Source organism: Aedes albopictus, chromosome 2 (assembly GCF_035046485.1).
Source record: "Aedes albopictus strain Foshan chromosome 2, AalbF5, whole genome shotgun sequence".
Taxonomy (NCBI): Eukaryota; Metazoa; Arthropoda; class Insecta; order Diptera; family Culicidae; genus Aedes; species Aedes albopictus.
Genome location: NC_085137.1, coordinates 235,730,654 through 235,752,355, shown reverse-complemented (window position 1 = coordinate 235,752,355; position 21,702 = coordinate 235,730,654). Strand labels below are relative to the sequence as shown.

At 42.8% G+C, this 21,702-nt stretch overlaps 1 protein-coding gene across 1 annotated transcript; it reads left to right on the top strand.

Annotated features, from left to right (window-relative positions):
* The first annotated feature begins 3,709 nt into the window (after nt 1-3,709).
* Nucleotides 3,710-6,426, top strand: LOC109412028 (stress-activated map kinase-interacting protein 1). Its single transcript, XM_062851363.1, has one exon. It carries the CDS (start codon nt 3,769-3,771, stop codon nt 5,326-5,328), a length of 1,560 nt encoding a protein of 519 aa, XP_062707347.1. The 5' UTR covers nt 3,710-3,768; the 3' UTR covers nt 5,329-6,426.
* Nucleotides 6,427-21,702: the final 15,276 nt, after the last annotated feature.

The following is a 21,702-nucleotide window of genomic DNA, read 5'->3' as shown; positions in this document are numbered from 1 at the left end:
TAAAAAGTAGTCATTATAAAACTAAACTGATTTTAGTTCAGCTAGAACTTTTCGCGCTTTAGTCATTTTATGCATGAACCCAGTCGAACCTGCATTTTGCATGAAAAATAGTCATAAATGACTTTTTTTATTTCTGAGTGTATGGCAAAAAATCATGAGGTATTTTGATGAATTTCGTTAGTTTTTTTTTGCAATTTCTCATCGTAATAGGCTGTTTTACCTCACGCATTTCTGACAGGAAAACGCCTACTTTCCCACACCAAATTAACAGTGCGGTAATGGTTCATTACAGCACTGATTTGCGTTGCGTAATGAACCATTACAGCACTGTTTTCAGTTTTGATCAACTTCATGATGCTTTCTGGATGAAGTTTTGAAAAATTGTGACAACAGCACAGTATAACCTGCTATGATCAGATTTTCTTAAACATGTCTATGAGCATCAGTATGCACACTGCAAAAACTGCAAATATTTATTTTATGTTTCGTACACATATATTTTTGCAATGTGTCTGGACAAATGATGTTTATGTGTGACACACATAACGAATTATTTTTTGGTATTTATTGTTTTGATGTGTGATCACACATAAAAACAATTCAATATGACACATAATATCAATAACATTACTTATATATTTGATAGATGTGCTCAAATGGTTTTTATATTAGATAATATAAGTTTAGCTTGGATTAATATTACAATATTGATCCAAATAGCCTAACATGATTTTAAAACATAGCGATGAGCTCATTAGAAAAGAGTCAAACATCGTATTTCACTAAAAAGTTGGTTGATTAGTTATCACCGGTGAGTGACCAATCGTTCAACTTTTCGGTTCCGAACCAGGTTTCGAATGATGCTTTAAAGTTGCGCTCTTGAGATTTCCCGACTTTCCAAAGATTGGTCAATTTGAAGCGATTGAGGAGGACGATGATTTAGGAGGAAATTACTTCACTACGAACTGCAACTCCCGCCAGCACAATATTTGGTAAACGTGTTTTAGTCGCCATCTTTTCACTTTGCGCATCGCCAGCGGCTGGGCCGGCGGCTGACACAGACACTGACGCAAACACGGTATCGCTATACATTGGTATTATGTGTGAACACACATATTTTTTTGCTATGGGTGATCACACATACCAATGATTTGCGAAACAAATCAAAAGCATAAATAATAACTATGTTAGTTATATTTTGGGTAATAAATTATATGTGTGGGAAGGTCGATTGGATCGATGTGTAATTTCACATAAAATAAATATTTGCAGTTTTTGCAGTGCAGTTTGATGAAAAAGTTTTGTTTGAAACTTCCCTCAAGCTGTAATTTATGAACTTGCAAAAAACGTTGTACGCAACTCGGTGCAGAACTCGATTTTTACAGCACTCGTCGTGATTATCCAACTCGGCAAGCCTCGTTGGATAAATGTACACTGGAATAAATTTTGTTGTAGTTTCCACCGAATCCATAGTAAAATTAAGAACTGTACCAACAATTTTCAACCGAATGCAAAATTTTGTTAATTGTACTGAAACATTGTCAATATTACCATGCGTGCAGTACCGTTGACTGAAAATATTCTTGGTTCTACTATATGGGCATTGTAATTTCGACGATGTTTATCTGAGACGCGCAACATTCAAGTCGGCATGGTCGAAATTACAATACCCAAATAGTAGAACCAAGAATATTTTCAGTCAACGGTACTGCACGCATGGTAATATTGACAATGTTTCAGTACAATTAACAAAATTTTGCATTCGGTTGAAAATTGTTGGTACAGTTCTAAATTTTACCATGGATTCGGTAGAAATTACAACAAAATTTATTTCAGTGTACGACTCGTGCTGTAAAAATCGTCATTCTGCACCTTGTTGAGTAAACTACTATTTTCGCTGAGTGCTGAAGAGTGTGTGGAAATATTTTCCACACTTTTTGTCGACCTTTCGTTTAGTTGACCTAAGCGGAGCGCCCCCGTCAACAAACGTCAAACTTACAAAAAAAAAAGTCGCGATTTCGCGTGTGTGTCCACTCGCATCAATATTTTCCTTTTATATCTTTAAATTATCATTAAATATTCCACGATTGAAACAGAATTCGTGTTCCGCGCCGTTCAAGTGTCCCCGTTCCGTAAAAGTTCTGATAGGAAGTGCCCCCCAAACGAGTGTATTTTGTGGACGGAAATTGGTCGGTCGCATCGGAGCACCTCAGGATGGAGAAGCATCGTACGCTTAGGTAATCGAGGTCGTCTGTCTCAGGGACATCGCGCGCCAGCAGAAGAGCATCAGCAGGGGGAAGGAGGACGACCCCGTCGTTCGTGTGTCCAACTGATTGTAGAAGGAGCGGAAGGCACACCGTGTTTTGTCATCCGCACGCAAACTGCGTGAAAAGTGCCGACTTCCGCATTCTTTTTGGGTTTTTGGGTAAGTCTCGTCGTCGTAAACAATCGATGTTTTGGTTTGATTTTTGCTCTGCTGCATTGCTTGGCGGGGTACAAGCGGGATGTGCGTAAAACGACATAAATTTCCGAATGCGTAGACATTAGTGGGAGGCTCACACTTATGTGAAAAAACACACGTCTTTAAAAAAAAAATACAGTCTTACTCCCGCGAATTCATTACACTCATGTATCGTGAGTATTTTCATTAACTTTGTTGATCCGAATCCATTTGTAAAAGTTATATCTTAAATACTAAAGGTGGGGGATATCGCCACGGGTGAGCTTCAGCGGCTCGTTATCATTCATTTAGAATAGGGTAGGGCGGGGCAAGATGAGCACCCTAAGGATCACGTTGAGTTTATTGGAAGTGATCACAATTTTTCAAAGTACCTCTCAGTAGTTCTTTTCTATATCATGTTTTCTACCACCCATAAACATGGCAGGGTTCAAAATGCACAACAAGGACTATTTTTTTTGACTAAACAAAAAAGATGTTTTATGGCCAGTCCGAACATGCTGCGGGGCAAGACGAGCACCCCTACGGGGCAAGAAGAGCACTTAATTTAAATCCTGATATTTTAACAATAAATTGGCCACACAGTGATTGATATAGTAAATCTTGTTCATAGCTATGGTATCATGTTCTAAAATGATCAGTTTCTTTTTCGAATATTGAAAAATAAATGTAGTTATAATACTTTTTACAAAATTACCCGAAAAACAATAAACGATTATTAAGTGGCTTATTTTTTTAAATTTACGCAACCAAATAGTTGTAGAGGATACGGAAACTTGTGTTCGGCACAGTTCGGCACTATTGACTGGATTACAATAATTTCAAAATATTTTCTATATTCCCATCAGGGGTGCTCAACTTGCCCCACTATAGGGTAATAACTTAAATTGAATAAATTTTAATGTTTGTTTTTAGAAAATATTTTCTAATGTAAATTAAAATGTTTTGCAGTAAGCTAGTAATGTTGGCTGATAACCAGAATTACGGTAAAAAATATATTGTGATATAAAAACCTTATTTCATTCTGATGATTTCTTATAAGAAAATGCTCAAAATCCATGCTAGCGACTAATTTGACGATATTTTTCAATTAGTTCGTTATGAAGTACCTTATATCAGGTTTACAAACAGGATGAACTTTATTCTAATGGATTATGAAGTTGCTTGGATAAAAATCACCATAAAAGTAGTAAAACAGAGGGGTGCTCATCTTGCCCCGGGTGGCCATCTTGCCCCGTCCTACCCTATTTGTGCCATCGTCATAAAAATGAGTCTATTTCCTTACTCTCTTTTTCATTCCAGGTTGTAGAATGGCAACCTACAACAATACGCACTGGTTGTTGTCGCACATCCGAAATTCGTTCATCTCGACCGACGACACGGGCCTGAGTGAAACAGTAATGCTGCTGGAAGATATTCCCCACCAATACGCCCATCTGCACAAGCAAGCCCTGCGGGAGCAGCACTCTGCTGGCAGAGTGCCAGATACGAATCCGGAGGACGTGTTCGGCCTGAAGCAGAAGAAGTTCGAGAGTTTCTATTGCTATCCAGGGCTGGATGACTCGGACGATGAAGAGATGGACGCCCTGTCGCAGTCGTACGAGATTCAGATGGATCAGGACATTGGGTTTCATCGGCAGCGTTCGAATACGGCTCAGAAGCTGGAGCGGATGGACATAGCTAGGAGAAAAGCAGCGAAGGTAAAGAGCGTAAAGTACGAGTGTGCAGTCCAGCAGAATGACAAGAAAGACGACGAACTGTTCACAAGGAAAGATGTAAGTAGTATGGAGATGAGTGGGACGGAGGTCGGGAAGTCGTTGCTGTCACAGCAGCTAGAGAACTTCCCGAAAATGCCACAGAATAAGTTCCTCGAGTTTGCCAAATACGACGGAACTTCGCAAACCGAAGTGGCTACCAAAACGTTTAAAATATTCCTAACGATGTTGCCGGAGAACCAGAAAGCCTATCCGATGCAGGTTTGCGTCTTAGCCACTGCCAAAATTCAGGATTTTATAGGATTGATTTGTTATAAGTGTAGTCTAGCATATCCCGAAGTAGGTTTAAGATCAATTAGGCACTATGGACTGTTTATGACGGAAGAGGACGGCGAAATCGATATGGATTTCCCCCCTTTGGACGTTAGGGAGCAATGCGCAAAGTTTTGTTTTTCGCATTTGGCCATAGCGGAACGGAAGGCCTCGGAGATTCAAACGCAATCTAGCTTTAGTCAATCATCGACGATTGTTTCAGACGAACGGACCCGTTCGATAACGTCCGATTTGGGCGAAACGGGAAGTCAATCGAAGCTGTCGCCTATCGAGCCTTCTACTAGTGAATTCAGAGGCATCACTCCCAAGCAGAAGGAAGATCTGGACAAAATGAAAGATCACACCTCGAAATTAGATGCTCCCCTGTACAGGGCGTTCAATGTCTACATGGTTCACAAAGCTCGAATAAAAACGGAAGTTCAGTTGGGCATATCAGGAGATAAGCTAGAAATTGACCCGATCCAGCAGAAATCTTCCAAACTGTGGCCTCGCCAAAAGCCGGCCAACCACAGCATGGACTCCGTGGCTCACTGCTCGATTGTCGACCGGAAGTCGTCCAAATCCGTTGTGCGAATAGTGTACAGTGCGGTTCCTTACGCGCAATCCCTCACCGTGTCCGGGACTGACTACGTAACCTCGAGTCCCACCATTCGGCAGCACCAACAACACCAGCAGCAGTCGCGGGTTCCGCAATTCAAAACCTACGACATTGAAACCGACCCGACGTCGGCGCTGGATATCGTAGAAAAGATCAACAACATCCTCGAGGTGCGATCGAGCCCCGTACGGCGGGAGTATATTGCTAGCCGGAGTAGTCACTAGAGGCGATCGACTATTTCCTCAACAGCATCATCATTACCTACTGTTGTGTACATACCGGAAGCCATTCGTTTGATCACTCATCTCGTTTTCATAACTACCAATACGCACCCAATACATACCGGTTATTTATTTCATTCATTCCCCCCTCGACCGTCTTAAACAGTTCAGGTAACGTACAGTTCCTCTGGAAAGCTGCTAAAAAGCGGAAGCATTTTTATTCCATGTTATGATTAAAGAATGTGCAGTAGGGTTATTTTATAGTTTTCGGATATCACAGTTGTTATCTGTTCATACTTAAGTTCAAAAAGGATGCTAGGAGGAATTGTCTGCCTATGTTGGTTCTTATTTTGAATACAACCTGCTCGAATTATTGATTTTCAATATGATGCTTCTAAAAGTAAATTCTATTGATAGAGTACCTACATAAAGCATTACTGCTCATTTTGAAAGATCTCGAGACCACTAACATTTCCAAGTGTAAACTCGGAGAAAATAATCGCTAACGAAATCTCTATCAGCCACAACGTGAATTGTTTCGACTTGGCTACCCGAGTCCAATAGACAACGGACCCGATACCAAGCCGAAACTCCTCTCACAGTGATGGATGCAGTTGCTAAGAATACGTAATTATCTCCGAGTCATTTGGAGGTACTGGTTGAGGCCGAAGCCTGCGTGGCTGATCCGTCAGCCTTTTCTGTCTGCTTTGATTGCGAGGAATTTTCCCCCGCCGCCTGATGTAGTAGGAGAATGGTGACGAGCGCCACACTCCTTGCAACCTACCTTTAAGGGACACTTTTGCGCAGAGTGCCCCTGCCACAAGCAATTGTAGCATCTTCTATGATGTGCAACGGAATTCCAACGTTCTTTGATTGGCAGCTTGTTGAACGCTGTGCAATAAAATATACTGTGCTCGCCAGTTGAGCCGCAGGCAAAACAGCCTTTCGGGCTCCTTGACGATTGATCCTTTTGGCGGTTCTCTTTCGAGGACCGGGAGACGGGGGCTGCTGCCACCGTCTTAGTGTTTCTTGCTCTATCGAATTCTGTATGACAGGCCAGCTAGTTCGCCCGCTTTTCCAATTCGGCCTTGAAATCCGTCCAATTATACAGTTTTTGCAGATCTAGGCTCTCCTCGAGCCGAGATAAGGTTTTATCGTCTAGCTTACTTTTGACAACAGCAATAATTAGACCGTCGGCCACGCAATCTAATATCTGGTTGCGCTGCCCGTGTATCTGGTGCGCGGCACCGCGTCTATGAGGGTTAAAATTCCCTTGGCAGTAGGGTTTGCTGCCTTCTTTACTCGCAGTAATTTGGCAAATAGCCTTCAAAAGTTATTCGCCGTTTGTAGAATCTATCCTCAAGCTTTTGCCAGGCATCGGCAAAGCTTGTTCCTGAATTTTCGAGGGCCTCTATCGAGTTTTTGGCCGGCTCGAACCCTTCTAGCCACTTCGACAGAAATGCATATTATTTTGTCAGCATCTTCGCTGATGTTGGTCACCCGTTTTTCGAATCTAGCCTTGAAAGCTAGCCACTCCGTTGGTGATCCGTGAAAACGGAGTAGTTCAATGCGCGGTAGGTGGTCAGAACGACTAGTAGGCTGCTGGACGGTTTGGTCCAGTATCGTCCCTGAGGATCCGCTAGTGGAAACTGGCCGTAGAGATTGTGCCAGCTCTTCGAGTGCAACCTTGGCGTTCAGATAGATAGCCATCAATGACTCTCTACGCTGTTGTTTTTGAGGGCCTTCGAGGCCCTCCAGTTTCAATAGCACGTTTGAAGCTTGGGTGTACACACTGTCTAGTAGTGTGATCGTAGTTTTTACGTGGATTAACGTTGGGTCTCTTAGTTGTTTCACTTCGCCCGCCATCCTCTTGAGAGTGCTCTCAAGGGAGCATAGTTGGTTTTTGGTAGTCCCAAGCACCTCAACCAGCTCCTCTTCTCTCGTCATTGTCACTTTATTGTCAATTTTCTTGGCACTGTTCAAAACACTGTTAGAGCCGATTTCTTCACCCTGACTTAAGCGTTAAACCAGGTTTAACTATATGGGTAAGCCTGGCTTACCTGTTAAGCCGAGGTGAAGAAATCGGCCCTTAGTTCGCGAATGATCAAGAATCACTCAATGTCACTGTGGGGAGGCTCGTAGCTTTTCGCGAGATGCGCTTCACTGTTACCGCCGTCGGCAGGCGATTTCGATCACTTTCGACGTGTGGAAGACGATTTATTGTTTCAAAGGGATACACAAGTTCTGTGTCACAGCACAGTCACTATGGACGATTCAATCGCACCGAGATGACTCCGTAGAGGACAGAGGTGCAGTTCCACTGACAATATTAGCGGATACTAACAACGATGTCTACTAATACTCGCAGCGATTCCCTTGGCTCCTCTAAGGAGACGGCTACCCCTGAAGCTAGGAGATAGATATGGTCCGCGAGCCGGGAAATAGCTACACCTTCTTCGATTGAAGGCGTTGGCCGTCGCGAAAACAATGATTTTTTTAGACTCACTAGTTGATTAACACAATTTGATAATAACTTTTGCTCAATAAGACGATGATTAAGGGTCACATAGTCCGTCCGGGGACTATGCATTCGGATCAAAAACTTCTGATACTTCTTTGTCCCCGACCTTAAGCCATTCCTATGAAGTTAGCAGTGCCTGAGCATCAGGTTGCTAAAGGGAGATTTCAGTGTACACCGAAGTGTATTGAAACGCATAACTTTGGAGTCAGAACAAGACTGTCCTGGTACTGGAACCGAAGTTCCTTTTATTTAGTTTTTCAATCGATTATTACAATGTAAGTACATATGCCTAAAAGAGATAGATAGATATATGCCTGGGGCGGCGGTGACAATATTTCGGCAATAACTTATTTGGTAGAACATGAGCCTTAGCGCATCGTCCAAACGGACGACCACCAACGATTGCACTTTTACTCGGCAAAACATGTGGCGCACTGCGTACTCGAGTGCCTCGATGCAAACTGCTTACGCATGTTGCACCGAGGCCATCGTTCGTACCCATGCGGACCTGACCTATTCTGTTATGATTCTGTTGTGACGTATCATTCTGAGTGTTTTTATTGCTAACGCTGATTGATGAAGGAAAGATGTTTTGGGTCGATGCGTGTATAGCACACTTGTAAGTCAGGGTGGGCCCTGGTTCACAGTCACCATCGAAAGTTTGACTTCCCCAACTAACATGAGTGATGATGTTGGGTACCTCTCTTGTCTATTTCGATTGTCTCACCCATGGTCCCTGGCAAAACCATTGTCTTCTCGTTCACTAATCTATGGCAGGCACGCGCAAAGGTCCGGGACACTGCGCATATATAAAAATGCTGAAATCGCATGATTCCCACGGGAAGATAGGAACGATGCACACGTATTGCATTTCGGGTTACATGCGCGGTGTAACCGAATCCATCACACTAGAATCTGGGAGTAGCTTCCAGTGGGAGTGTTTCTTCCCCAGAGTTTGCCACGCTGATGAATAATGTGACGTGTGACAACGAGACAGCGCTTATACTTCACTTCGTGAATCTTTTTAATTTGTGTTACAACGATTCTACTTCGACTAGTGACATGGCCGTTTTGTTAATCTCTTCAGTCCGACAACCATAGGCAACTATAGACCCAAATGTTGCAGGCAGTAAAAAAGGAAGCAGTAAAAGGGTGGATAGTAGCTCTAATCCTGTCCATTTCAGCCTTCACCATCACATTTGGGTGAAGACAGGTCCCAGATAACGCTTCCGTAATCCGCCAAGTCACATTTCCCATCATAATACTCACACCTCATTCCATTTGGAAAAGAGAACGCTTTTCATCATTGTTGAGTCTTGAGATTCCTTCTCCAACAGTGATTTCTAAAGTGGTTAACCGTATGGGACGGTTCCCATGTTTCTTCCCCAGAGTTTGCCACACCGATAAATAATGTGACGTGCGACAACAAGACAGCGCATATACTTCACTTCGTGAATCTTTTCAATTTGTGTTACAACGATTCTAACCCTCTCTACTTTTTGTCCAACTGGAGGTTCAGCAGTCAGGGACTTCGCCTAGTGATATGACCGTTGTGTTAATCTCTTCAGTCCGACAATCATAGGCAACTATAGACCCAGATGTTGTAGGCAGTAAAAAAGGAAGCAGTAAAAGGGTGGATAGTAGCTCTAATTTTTTTTTGATATTATCAGTCTCACTAATGTTATTACAGTCAACGGAGTAAGGTGGCGTCTGTTGAATGTATATTTGCTCATGGCAACTTGGCTTTTTGTGTTGCTGGACTTGGAAGGGGGGATTCTGTGCCCGATTTGTTTTGGACTCTAGCTCTAATTGCTTAACCTGCTTTGTGAGATTCGAGATTGCTACGCATTGAATAGCTAGAGCTTGTGATTGCGGACCCAGGGTCTCTTTCATGACTCCTAGATGGTCTTGTATGACATTGAGCGCAGCTACAGTGTGGTCCAAGAATAGGTACTTACGGCAGTGTGCTGACTTGTGTACAAAGGGGTAGTTGGCACATTTTTGCCATAACCCTGTGGTCTTTTGAGTAAAGCAATCGAGGTCTGTTTTTGGTGGAGTATTATCTGATGAGGATTTTTACAATGGCTAGTACACTGTGTATATAGAGGTACCAGGTCTGTGTTATTACTGGGATTTTATCTTACTGACTTGACTTTTTCTTGATATTATTACGGACAAATGCCATTTTTATTATTCTAATTGTTTTCTTATGGGATTTACATGATTCAGAAAGGCACAGTTTGTTTTTGTCAAGTTACATTATAACATATTACAGCGAGCAGTTGGTTCAACAAGGCTGCAAGGTAACCCCTGGGTGTAAGTTATTAGCCTGTTTAGATTCCGTTTGGCTTTCAGTAGTGTTGGAACATCCGACGGGCAGGCTATGCGGCGGACCAGGGTCAAGACCGGGAAGACACGGGAAACTCGGAATAAATGCACATAAACCGGGACACTACATTTACAAGGTGTATTGATAATGGAAGATGGTCGGTTAATAAAAAAAAAAGGTAAACAATACTCATCTGACGGAGCATCACTCTCTCGCGCTCAGGGATCATTGATGATGACTGTTGACAGTGGCGGCGGGTGAAAACATCGCCGCCACCAACACTCCTCCTCGATGTTTGAACCTCGAGCAGGTTCCATAGTCTTTTCCTCGAACGTATGATCCTAACATACGCACATCTACTTTCGATCGCACCGGCACTTATGCCAGCACCGCTGCTTCACGTCCTTGATCGGTCGCAGCTCACTTCGCTTCGTCAGCTAACGCCTGTCAGCCAGCACACTGTTACGCACTTGATTCCGAAACTCCTCCTGAAGGTGGCGCCCGTCGTGTCCCAACGACTGCACCCGATTGCCCTTTCTTGCTGCACTGCTTCTTGGTTCACCGCCTTCACACTCTCTTCGTCTTCAGCTCGTACAGGTTGTCACTGACTTCGCCGACGGCCACTACATTTCCTCCTGTACTGATGATGTCGCACTTCGCAGCTTCAAATTGCACTCGGAATCCTTTCTGTGTCAATTTTCGAACGGATAGCAATCCACTGCAGAGTTCGGGTACGTACATCACTTCCTTGACACGAATCTCTCTTGGCTTCCCGTCGCTGCCGTAACACTTCACTAGTCCTTCTCCGGTTCCTGCTGACTTTGACCGAGACCCGTCTGCCAGCATCACATCAACCTTTGCAGTCTCGTCCAGCTTGTCGAAAAAACTCCTGTCGTTCGTCATATGGTTGGAGCATCCGCTGTCCACAAGCCAGCGACCCCTACACTGACGACTTCCAACTGTGAAGCAGATCGGATTGTCCGCTTCCGCAACCTGCTTGGCTCTGGCATCACGATCGTCTTCTTCCTTCTCGTCTTGCTCCTTCTTGAACAGCTGACAGTTCCGCTTGAAATGGCCTGGCTTCCTGCAGTAGTAGCAGACCTTCTCCTCCTGCCGCTTGACGTACATCCTCATCGCCCGCTCATCTGTTTTGGCGGAACTCCCGAACCGTTCCGATCGTCGCTGCCACTCGTCCACAAGCTTCTGCTTCACCAGTTCGATGCTCAAGTCTTCGTCTTTCCGGCTTTCAAGGGCTGTCACCAATCCGGAGTACGAATCCGGGACGCTACGAAGAATCAGCGCAATCTGCAACGACGTGTCCATCTGCTGACCAGCGCACTGCAGCCGGTTGAAAAGCTCCTCTAACTCAAAAAGATGTTTCTCCATTTCTTGGTCCTCCGTCATGTTCAGATTGCAGATCCGTTTGAGCAATGAAACCCGTGACGTCATCGTCGCCGACTCGTGGTGCGCCTTCAATTTCACCCACGCATCCTTAGCCGACGTCACATTCTTCACTAGCTGCATCTGGTTATCCGACAAACCCAACACAATAGTCGCCAGCGCCTTCTGGTTTGCTTGCTTCCAGCTGGTGGAGACCGGCTCCGGTTTCGGCTCGTCAATCGCAAACCAGTAATCGTCACGTATTAACAGCATCTGCATTCTCACCTTCCATGTCGAGTAGTTACTGTTGTTCAACAACGGAAAAGAAACTTTCTCAGACATTTTCAATACTTTCGACTTTTCACAACCGTACCGACAATTTTGCGACGCACTGTACAGTCAACAATCCCATTCACAACAAAGTCCGGCAGTGAGGAAACGAACAACAACAACACTTCTCACTGCACTCGGGATACAAAACGAACTACCACAGACTCAAACACGTACGGGAATGCACTTTTCACAGAGTCAACATTTGTCCATTATTGTCCAATCTTCAGCCGGCAAAATTCTTCCTTTCTTCCTCCGGACGGGAAACAATCACTTCATCCAAAGCGCCGAACGGGTATCACAAAGCCTAACACGGCCTACTGCTCCATCTTTTCTTCCGGACTCACACTGGAACTTTCGCACCCGGCGGGGACATTTACCACACTCGCGTCACTGGTTCCCATAACCTGTTGGAACATCCGACGGGCAGGCTATGCGGCGGACCAGGGTCAAGACCGGGAAGACACGGGAAACTCGGAATAAATGCACATAAACCGGGACACTACATTTACAAGGTGTATTGATAATGGAAGATGGTCGGTTAATAAAAAAAAAAGGTAAACAATACTCATCTGACGGAGCATCACTCTCTCGCGCTCAGGGATCATTGATGATGACTGTTGACAGTGGCGGCGGGTGAAAACATCGCCCCCACCAACAAGTAGTTGGTGGAATAAATACAACAAGATGCCCGATATTATGATTACTGCCATAAGCTCAGTGTAACTCCATTCCATTGTCAAGTAATGTGGAAAATACTGATCTATTGTAGGGATCTGACCCGGTATAGGGACTGAGGTGTTATCTAAGATCTGGTCAGGTAGGGAGATTGTGTTGTTGATTTGCAGGACTATCTCGGCAGTATCGTGAGACAGGAGATAGATATCATGATTGAGCATAATCTCTACTCCATCTTTGATAGTGAGGAAGTTAGACCCATTCTTCCTCGCCATCATACGTTGCTCACTTTTACGATTTCCATCTGCATCAACGCGTCAACTCATGAATATCAGACAAAACTAAAATACCATCTGAAACTTGCTTGACCAAAGGATTTTGAGTTGCATAATAGGTGATCATCAAGAGGTGATATTTTGATGGAACAGCATCTCAGTTAGACATTTAGAATACTTTGCTCTGATTTCATGCAGTGGACAATAATATGTACCTGTATGTTTTATACATGTGTCAAAATTCGGAATCCACACCTTACTGGAGGATATCTTTCGGACAGCTAAGTCTTCGCTATCTAGTATAACATTTTCAGTATCACTTGTCCTTTGGATAGGTACCCTGTTTAAGTATTTATCCATAATACAATTCCTACATACTTCTTTAGTAATCGCGGGAGCATCAGCAGTCCGGAGACAGAGAAGGGCTTATGCTGTATGGACATAAGCATGAATTTACCCAGTTGATACACTAATGTTGAGTCTGACGTGTAAATGGATCCCCTCATGTCATCTTGTGTGAGGATCTTAGCTATTATCTCGGAAGGGGGAAGGCAATCGGGGGTGATCTTCCCGTTGTAGGTTGCATTTACACCTGAAGTCGCTGACACGAACAAATCTTGGATTAGTCTACGATTAAGCTCCATAAAAAATTGACTCCGCATAGCTACACAGCTTAACTCGTTTCTGATAATATGTATTTGTTTCTCAATAGCTGGTATTGTTATCGTTGCCAAATTGTTGAAGCTCTCTATGTTAGATTTTACAGCATAAGTGGTCTGTGCTTGACTTATTGAAAGCCTATTGACCTCATCCATCATCCGTTGTGCTCTTTGAGCTACAGACTTTACCTGTACGGTTTTATAAATGCTGATCCCAAGAGACATCAGCCCGGCAGCAGTCAGGAGTGCTAACATCACTAGTTCTCGCCTAGTGCGCGCAGGACTAGAAGAGATGAACGGAGATTTGTATTCCGGGATGCGGTTCTTAAGTGTTGTCATTACATTATCTATCAAGGTTTTCTTTTCCGCCCCAGTTCATATTTTCTTCTTCACTGCAATGCGGTAGGTGGCAATCAATGTCTAGTTGGTCGGGGACAGTTAAGTGTACATTCTCATAAATAAAGGTGGAGTAAGTGTATGCAAACCCCGTTGGTTCGACAAACACACCTCCATCCTGCACAAACAGATTGTCTTGGATGACAGATTGTATTATAAGCATAGTAGGTGAAGCCCCCGATGGGTAAACTTGAATCTACTGGTGTGATACTGGTTTGCAGTAATAAAATGCTATAGATCACACTATATACTGTGTGTTTGGGTAAGACCTGTGTGCCGTTATCACAGTAGAGATGCGGATTTTTTCCTCTTCTATTCTGGAAATTCCGCAGGCACATAATAACTGCATCATTGGTCATATTTTCTGCAAGTTCAATATGACTTGCCCGAGTTGTCATGCATGTAAATATAACTCCCCATCTTTTTACCACAGTTCTATGGACCCTAACTTCTATCGGTCCGAAGTAGTCCACTCCAGTGTGAGTAAGTAAAAGTGGGATTCATTAGACTTAAACGACAATTAGGTAATGCGGCCATTTGTGGATGTACAGGATGTATAGCCTTCCTAATCTTGCATACCTAGCAGTTGCTCTTGATATTTTTCAATGCTGCTCGAGACTTAATCATCCAATACTTCTGATACACTGCTGCCAAAACTGCTTCATCGGTTTGATGCAGAAATTCCTCGTGGTATCTTTGCATGATGAGGCTAGTGATGTTATGTTTATAAGGTAGTATAAATGGTTGTCGAGTAGTTTCTGGTACGATGTACGTTTGATTCAAACGGCTGCAAAATATCATTGCACCTCGTTGGTTTAATGCTGGCGTGAGGCAGGAAGTTTTGCTGCGTATAGTCAGCCCACAATTTTTAGTCAAATCTTTCATCTATTCGGTGAAAACATCCCATTGTGCCTTTCGTATCATTATTTTTTCCGCTACCTCTTTATCGTCGCCACTAATATGTTTCTGGAAATTTTTCTTATCTTTCACCCAGTCCACGAATTTCTTTATCATGCACATTCGGTTAAGCAACTGGACCTAACAAGAATATCGGATTTCTTCGATAAAGTAAAGATCTGCTTCATCTGATGTGTGGAACTTAAGAGTGACATCTCTAAGTTCCTTCGTTGTACTTCGTGAAAATCTGGAGCTTGGCCAACAAGATTCTGGGTCCTTAAGAAGTTTTGGTCCTGAAATCCACTTAGAATTTTTCACCGTTTTTGTGCCTACATCAGCTGGATTCATTTTCGCGTAGGAAAATATCGCCATTGATCCATCGTTGTTGTATCAAGCAGTTCTCCGATGCGATGTGCTACAAACTACTTGTAGTTTCTGTGATCTGAATTAATCCAAGAAAGCACAGTTTGTGAATCGGACCAAAATATGGTTCTATCCGACCTTTTCCGTAATTCCTTATGGATAGTTTCTGCCAATCTGGGTTCCAAGAATGGCTGCCATAAGTTCTAGTCTTGGAATTGATAACTTTCTAATCGGTGCTACTCTTGATTTGTCCGATAGCAATCTTGCACTTGTTGTATTATTTACTTTATCAATTCCTCTAACGTATATGGTAGCACAAAATGCGTATTCTGATGCATCAACAAACACATGGAGTTCAAATCTCCGACTTTGTTTATCCATAATACATCTGTTGATTACTATAGTTTTTGCTGATTCATTTAGGCTGAGCCAATGTTTCCACCTTTGTAGCAAATGATCTGAAATGTCTTCATCCCAGTTGGAAGACTCCTTATGCATTATGATTTTACCATGAATGGTAAGATGTAAAATAAGTCCCAAATACTCATGATGAAAGATAGTACTTCGCGCTAAGTAGGTTTCCTTATTGAATTTCTTACTTCCAAGGGTAATTTCTCAAAATTTAACTCAAAACTGAAGTAATCCATTGTAGTGCTGCCTGCAATACAGTCCAAGTGCTTTTTCAGTTTGTGAATCCTTGTCGTTCAGAACTCGTATATTTCCAGTTTTGACGCCATTACTTGGTAACGATGCAAGTAATATTTGTTCGTAAGACACAAAATCTCTAATGAAGGAAACTAGCATGATCATGTACAAAGATTACATTGTTAACTGTTTTGATTGCATTGTTCATTGAGTCAAAACTGTCCATGTAGTTGTCTACATAGTGCTGCCTGATGATTGCTTCAGATGTTTGGAGATTCGAATCCTTGAACAAACTGGCGTTGTAGTTCTTTACTGCTTGTGCGCATGTTGATCTGAATATCATTACTTGCATGCAGTAGGTTGCGAGTTTGATCACAATTTCTCAATAAGAAGCATTGTTTACGCTGATCTTCTTTCTTTATGGCGACCTGACTAAACATTTCTTTTATATCGGCCGCCACTGCAATTACTCCTTCTCGGAATCTGATCGTTATGCCAAATGATGAGGTAGTAGCATCTGGTCCAGCTAGTAGCATAAAGTTAAAGGATATTCCTTTTGTCTTAGCAGTGGCGTCGAAAACTAATCTGAGTTTTTTTCTTATTTCCTACTATGAAATGAGGAAGATAATACGCATCATTGGACCAACTTTTAATTTCTGACGGTGTGAGTTTTCTAGCGTATTCTTTGTTAATATAATCTATCATCGTTTGAATGGCCCATTCTCTAGTTGCTTCCTCGTTTTCTAACTTTCGCTCCATGTTTTCTAATCTTTTGTACGCGTTGTTGAAGCAACATCTTTTCCTCCTAGGAACCCCGAATATTCCTTTTTTTTAGTTGGGCGCCAATGTAAAACCTCACGTATGGGAAGATTTCCTGGTACTTCACCCAAAACCGGTACTTGTCCACCAGTTGATCGTCGTAAGAGCGTACCTACTTCATAATTTCGGGTACAAGCTTAACTATGTATAAGTCTATGTTATACACATGCGTCAGTTCTGTACTGGCCAGCATTTGCAGAGCCAGGCCAAATAAGCGACCTATCTTGCTCTGACTTTCGGCATAGACGAATATTCTGTCTATGAGCATCCGACGAAACCCGAAAACCGAACTATGAACCGTGTTACGTCTTTGCAGAACGTTCATGGTCGAGAAAGCCGCTGAGATATGATCAAGTATGCCACCACCGATTAACCACAGACAAACAGACGTAACACCTTGAACGATTTTCATCGAAATCCATCGCTCAGTTCACACTACCATCACCTGGTGGAAAAGTTGCACGAATCACTGTGTTGTGCCATATCGTCAACAGAAGGCGCTAGTGTGAAACGTCAAACGCATAGAAAAACGATTCGCGCGCCTCTGGTTGTGAAAGCCACAACTATGAAAATTTAAAATGATCGTTAAAAGCGTGGTCGATGGAAATTTCGCAAGTGTTACGTCTGTTTGTCTGTGGATTAACCCAGACGCGGCACGAGCACGATTTGTGTACCATTTCGCGTAATTGTCTGAGTACACGTATTTTCCTGCAGTTTGGCACAGGATACACATTATGACACACAGGGTCGCGTGCTTTGTGGCAAATGTTGTCGTCCTCTATTCTAGTCCTGTTTACGTGACCGAGTGTCGCCCCCACTGCACCAACCACACCGAGCCTCAATAGGTATGGCTCGATCACCACCAATCCCTGTTTAATCCAGTCCAAGATAGGATCTGGCCAACGGAGTCCCGGTCCAAGTACTTCGTGGTCAAGCGGGAGACGATATCTGTTAAACTCCGAAACAAAGGCCTCAGGATGATGGTAACCTTGGTACTGCCTACACTCTGGGAAACACATCGTGTTCAACTCGACCACTCCATCATAGACGGGGGCACCACTCTACTCTTCATTCGAAGACCTCGTTTGCTAAGGTCGTTTAGGTAGTTATAATACCACGCTGTCCAATGAACTGCCATCTTATGCGAGTCTTAATATTGTGAAGTACGGCAGGGCCCGTCGTTGTACCTTCTTTTCATACATCAGGGTACTCGTTAAGACAGCGATATCTGCAGGCGCTGACGACTCACCTGTAAGGTGGTACCCATACTCGTCTAGCCAATCGTTGTCGTAGTCAAGCCGAAGGCTGGATGGCTCCTTGCACTTGACGGATGTTGTACCTCCGAACTTTCTGTATACCGCTTGGGCAAACCACCAAGGCACGAGTCCACCGTACCACTGGTCTACCCACTTATCGTCATTTATAGACACCGGTTTTTTTTTAAGTCCGTATCCGTCGATGCTGTAACTGTCGTATTGTGGGAAGACGAAACGAAATTGCCTGTCACAGATCATGACGACTTCAAGGTTGGATTGAGAATAATTTATTTGTTAACGAAGAAAACGATCGAACTTTCTGCATGCTAAATTACATAGTTGGTATCACTTAAGGCGTGAGAGAATTGAGAGAAGTATATAATTGGAGGTGCCTGGCAACATGCATATACGTTAAGAATTAATAACAGTTGACTTGACAATCCGTCGAGAACTGCGTTGGAGGTAGCAACATGGGCTATCGAACTTGGGTGTTCTTGCCCACGTTGCGAGACCTTGACGATAGGAAAGTATTGGCAATATGCAACTCAACTAATTTATGCACTACACGGTAGACAACAACAGCATTTTCCATTAATAATTGTTAATAAACAATACAATAAAATAATACTAAACTCACTCTGCTGCTGTCTCCTTGAATGAAACTGAAATAAATTCACTGCTGCTGGTGGACTTCTGCATAGCTGGTACTTCAAATCTGGTGAACGTAATTTCACTGCTGCTGGTGGTGAAGATTACTGTACGTCGTCGTTCCAATAATGATTGCACTATAACGATACTGGCCCATCCTCTCACTAGGATTCTTCCTCATTAGATTTGGTTTGGCTTCCTTTCTCACGGTGTTTGTATTCCTTCTCGCCTTCAAAAGTACTTGGTTGCTGCTATATCACTCTGGAGCACATTGTTCTAATTTTCGTCGCACCAGTGACTCTCGCCACCCGTTCAGCCACGTGGACAGTGTGATCACGGCGAAGTTTTACTAATGTTTTTACTAACACGTAGCCAACGGCTACGGCAGCCAGCACGCACAATTGTGCCCCGTGCTGCTGGTTTGGACATTCAACACTATTGGTGGTGATCACCTCTTCGTTGGTGAACCACCCCATCTCACTTCAGTGTTCTTAGACTTGTTCCGCGGGTCATAAATCGCGGTTTTGATTTATCACTTAACTTTTACTTGTCACATGGCACGGTCGCCATGTAATAATATGATGTGCTGTTATTTACAAAAGGGTTTTGCCGTGATATGCGGATACTAGAATTAGGTCACTTCGCGTTGATGGTTCGAATACGAATGCCTTTATTTCTATAGACTACCTATCTGTTGTAATTGAAACAGCTCTCTCGTCAAAGTTACAGCGTCCCGTTTGTCGTTGTAATATGCTATTAAGTTGTTCTTTATTTCTCCCCAATCAAGTGGAGTGCCATAGATCTCCAGAACTTGATCTGTACTTCCTATTATCTTTCCTCGAATGGTTTGGATTCACACTTTTTCAAAAGGTGTGCCTTGAAGAGCACCCAGAAAAGGTAATAAATTTTCAACGGATCTAATAAAACCTAACATTATAACATCCTATCACGATAATGGCATCAATGTAAATAAATGCGTTTTCGGTAGTTAATCCGTAAATTGTCATCATACGTTGTTCTTCCTTACAGTTGGGTCAAGGATTTCGAACGTATAGCTTGTTCTTGCCACTCATACCAGGCAATTTCGAAATTGTCTCTTGCCCTCACTGGTATTCGATCCACAACATAGATTGCACTAATTGTTCTGGTATGAATATTGTGCTTGTATCCTTTCTTTTGCACTGTTACGTACTCTTCCTTTTCCAGAATGTCGACGAACTGTTTTCCTAGTCTGGATCACTAGTTCGCTCTGAGCATTGTGGTTGTAATATTTGCACGATTTTTTCGATTTCCGACATAATTTTTCGCTTACAACTCGCTTGGTTAATTCTTCTTCTTACACTGGTGCACTTTTATCTTCGCTCTGCATTCCATGTTGATCACTTTTATTGTTAAGCAAAATTTACAAAGTGGTTAAGGTATACTTTGTAAATTTTGCTGCTTTTAATGCAATTTTTCTTTCCCTCCTTTTGTAGAGAGTGTATAACGTAATTGATAATTGGATCAGAACTGCGGCTAAAATCAGCCACAAAATTAGGATTTGTCTGTTGATTTTGCACAATTGTTGTTAGCTGAACTTCTCCGTTTTCATTGGACTGTTTCGACTGGGTTTTCCCCATCGTTTCACAATTCACAACTCACAACGTTTCAACGTATTCACGAACTTTTCTAAGATCTTAAAATTTTTGAATAAAAATGTCTAAGTCTAAACGTGTCGCCATGAAACTAGATCAGGTTGTTTTTCTGTTGGAGGTTGAACATTGAATCTCGTTTTATTTCTCAATCAACTTAGAGCTAACCTACTGCTTAATCTAGTACTGCAGAAGAAGGCTGAAACACATGCCTATCTATAGCCAATCGATGCAAACGATAGCAACGATGGCCAATCCAAAGATAGGAAAGGATAATCGAAAAAAGGGCGTTTACCATACAACTAAGTAAACGTACACAAATGATTGATCGTACTGTGCGTTGTTGAGTTTGGTCAGCGCTTCTAGCGAAGAAGGGAATTGTACATATTTTATGGGTATGAAATATGATGCGCGTACTCAGCGTGAGCACGGTATGGGAAACAAGTATGTTGCACAACTTGTGAGGTCATTTAGGTGTGAATGACATGCTCCAGAATTGTACGTGGGAACATGAGAGGGATGCACTTAAAATAATGCAAGCGCATCAGTCCTGCATGTGAAAAAGGCCACTTGAAAAGATGTGGGAAAGTCTGCTTGAAAATGAACAGTTGTAAACTGTCAAGATCGATTATTTATGATCTTTCAAAAACATGCTAGAAAATGATTCTTTACAGATACGATAATGCTTCATCACTCTGATTCTTCTCCGAATAGGATGATATTAACTGTTCTTTCAAATCTTTCTCTGAATGTAATTGTCACTGATCCCTCGTATAGAATAGATGACAGAATTCACTCGCGATCTGAAAGACTATCACTTGCGCATCCTACCGGTTCCGTCACTTTTCAAATGATTCTTCAAGTAGGTGTTTTTAAAAAAGAACAATTCCTAATCACGATCCGGATGGCCGCATTCCGGGGAGTGCTAATACAGCTGGTCGTCACCGTGCTGCTACCTCAGAAAGACGGGCTGTTGCCGGCTGATGCAACCCTTGGCGCCGGGGTGGTTTTGCTGATACTACTCGTCGGTGCTGCGCTCGACGTAGAATCCCTGACGTCGGTTCTAAGGGTTGGAGCCGAACTTGGTAAAGACGGCAAATGTCTCCAGGGAATGGCCGCTCTCTCCGTTGACTTATACCTTTTCCTTGATGGTATCCTACGTTGGTACAGTTACCTTTTTTCGCAAGAATTTCCGCGGTACATATTATTTTCATTCCTTCTGTAAATATTGAAATCACCGCGAACATAACTGCGATCGTTGAAGAAATTTCCCCTACTATTTTGTTGTCCCATATTTATCGTCGTAAAAATTTGTGCGTTCGAATTCTGTGGTGATTTAGTGTTATATTCAATGACATTCTGTATGGCATAACCAATGTTAGCGAATGTTCTAGTTTTTAAAATTGTTCTCGTTTCGGTGTCCTTCACACCGTGTATAAAAGCAACAATGTCTACTTTTGTAGCCATGATGTTTGCTCTTGTTACAGGAATTTCTTCCTTGATCTCATGATCTCAGCTGAGAAGTCAAAGTTTCAATACTATTGCAATAG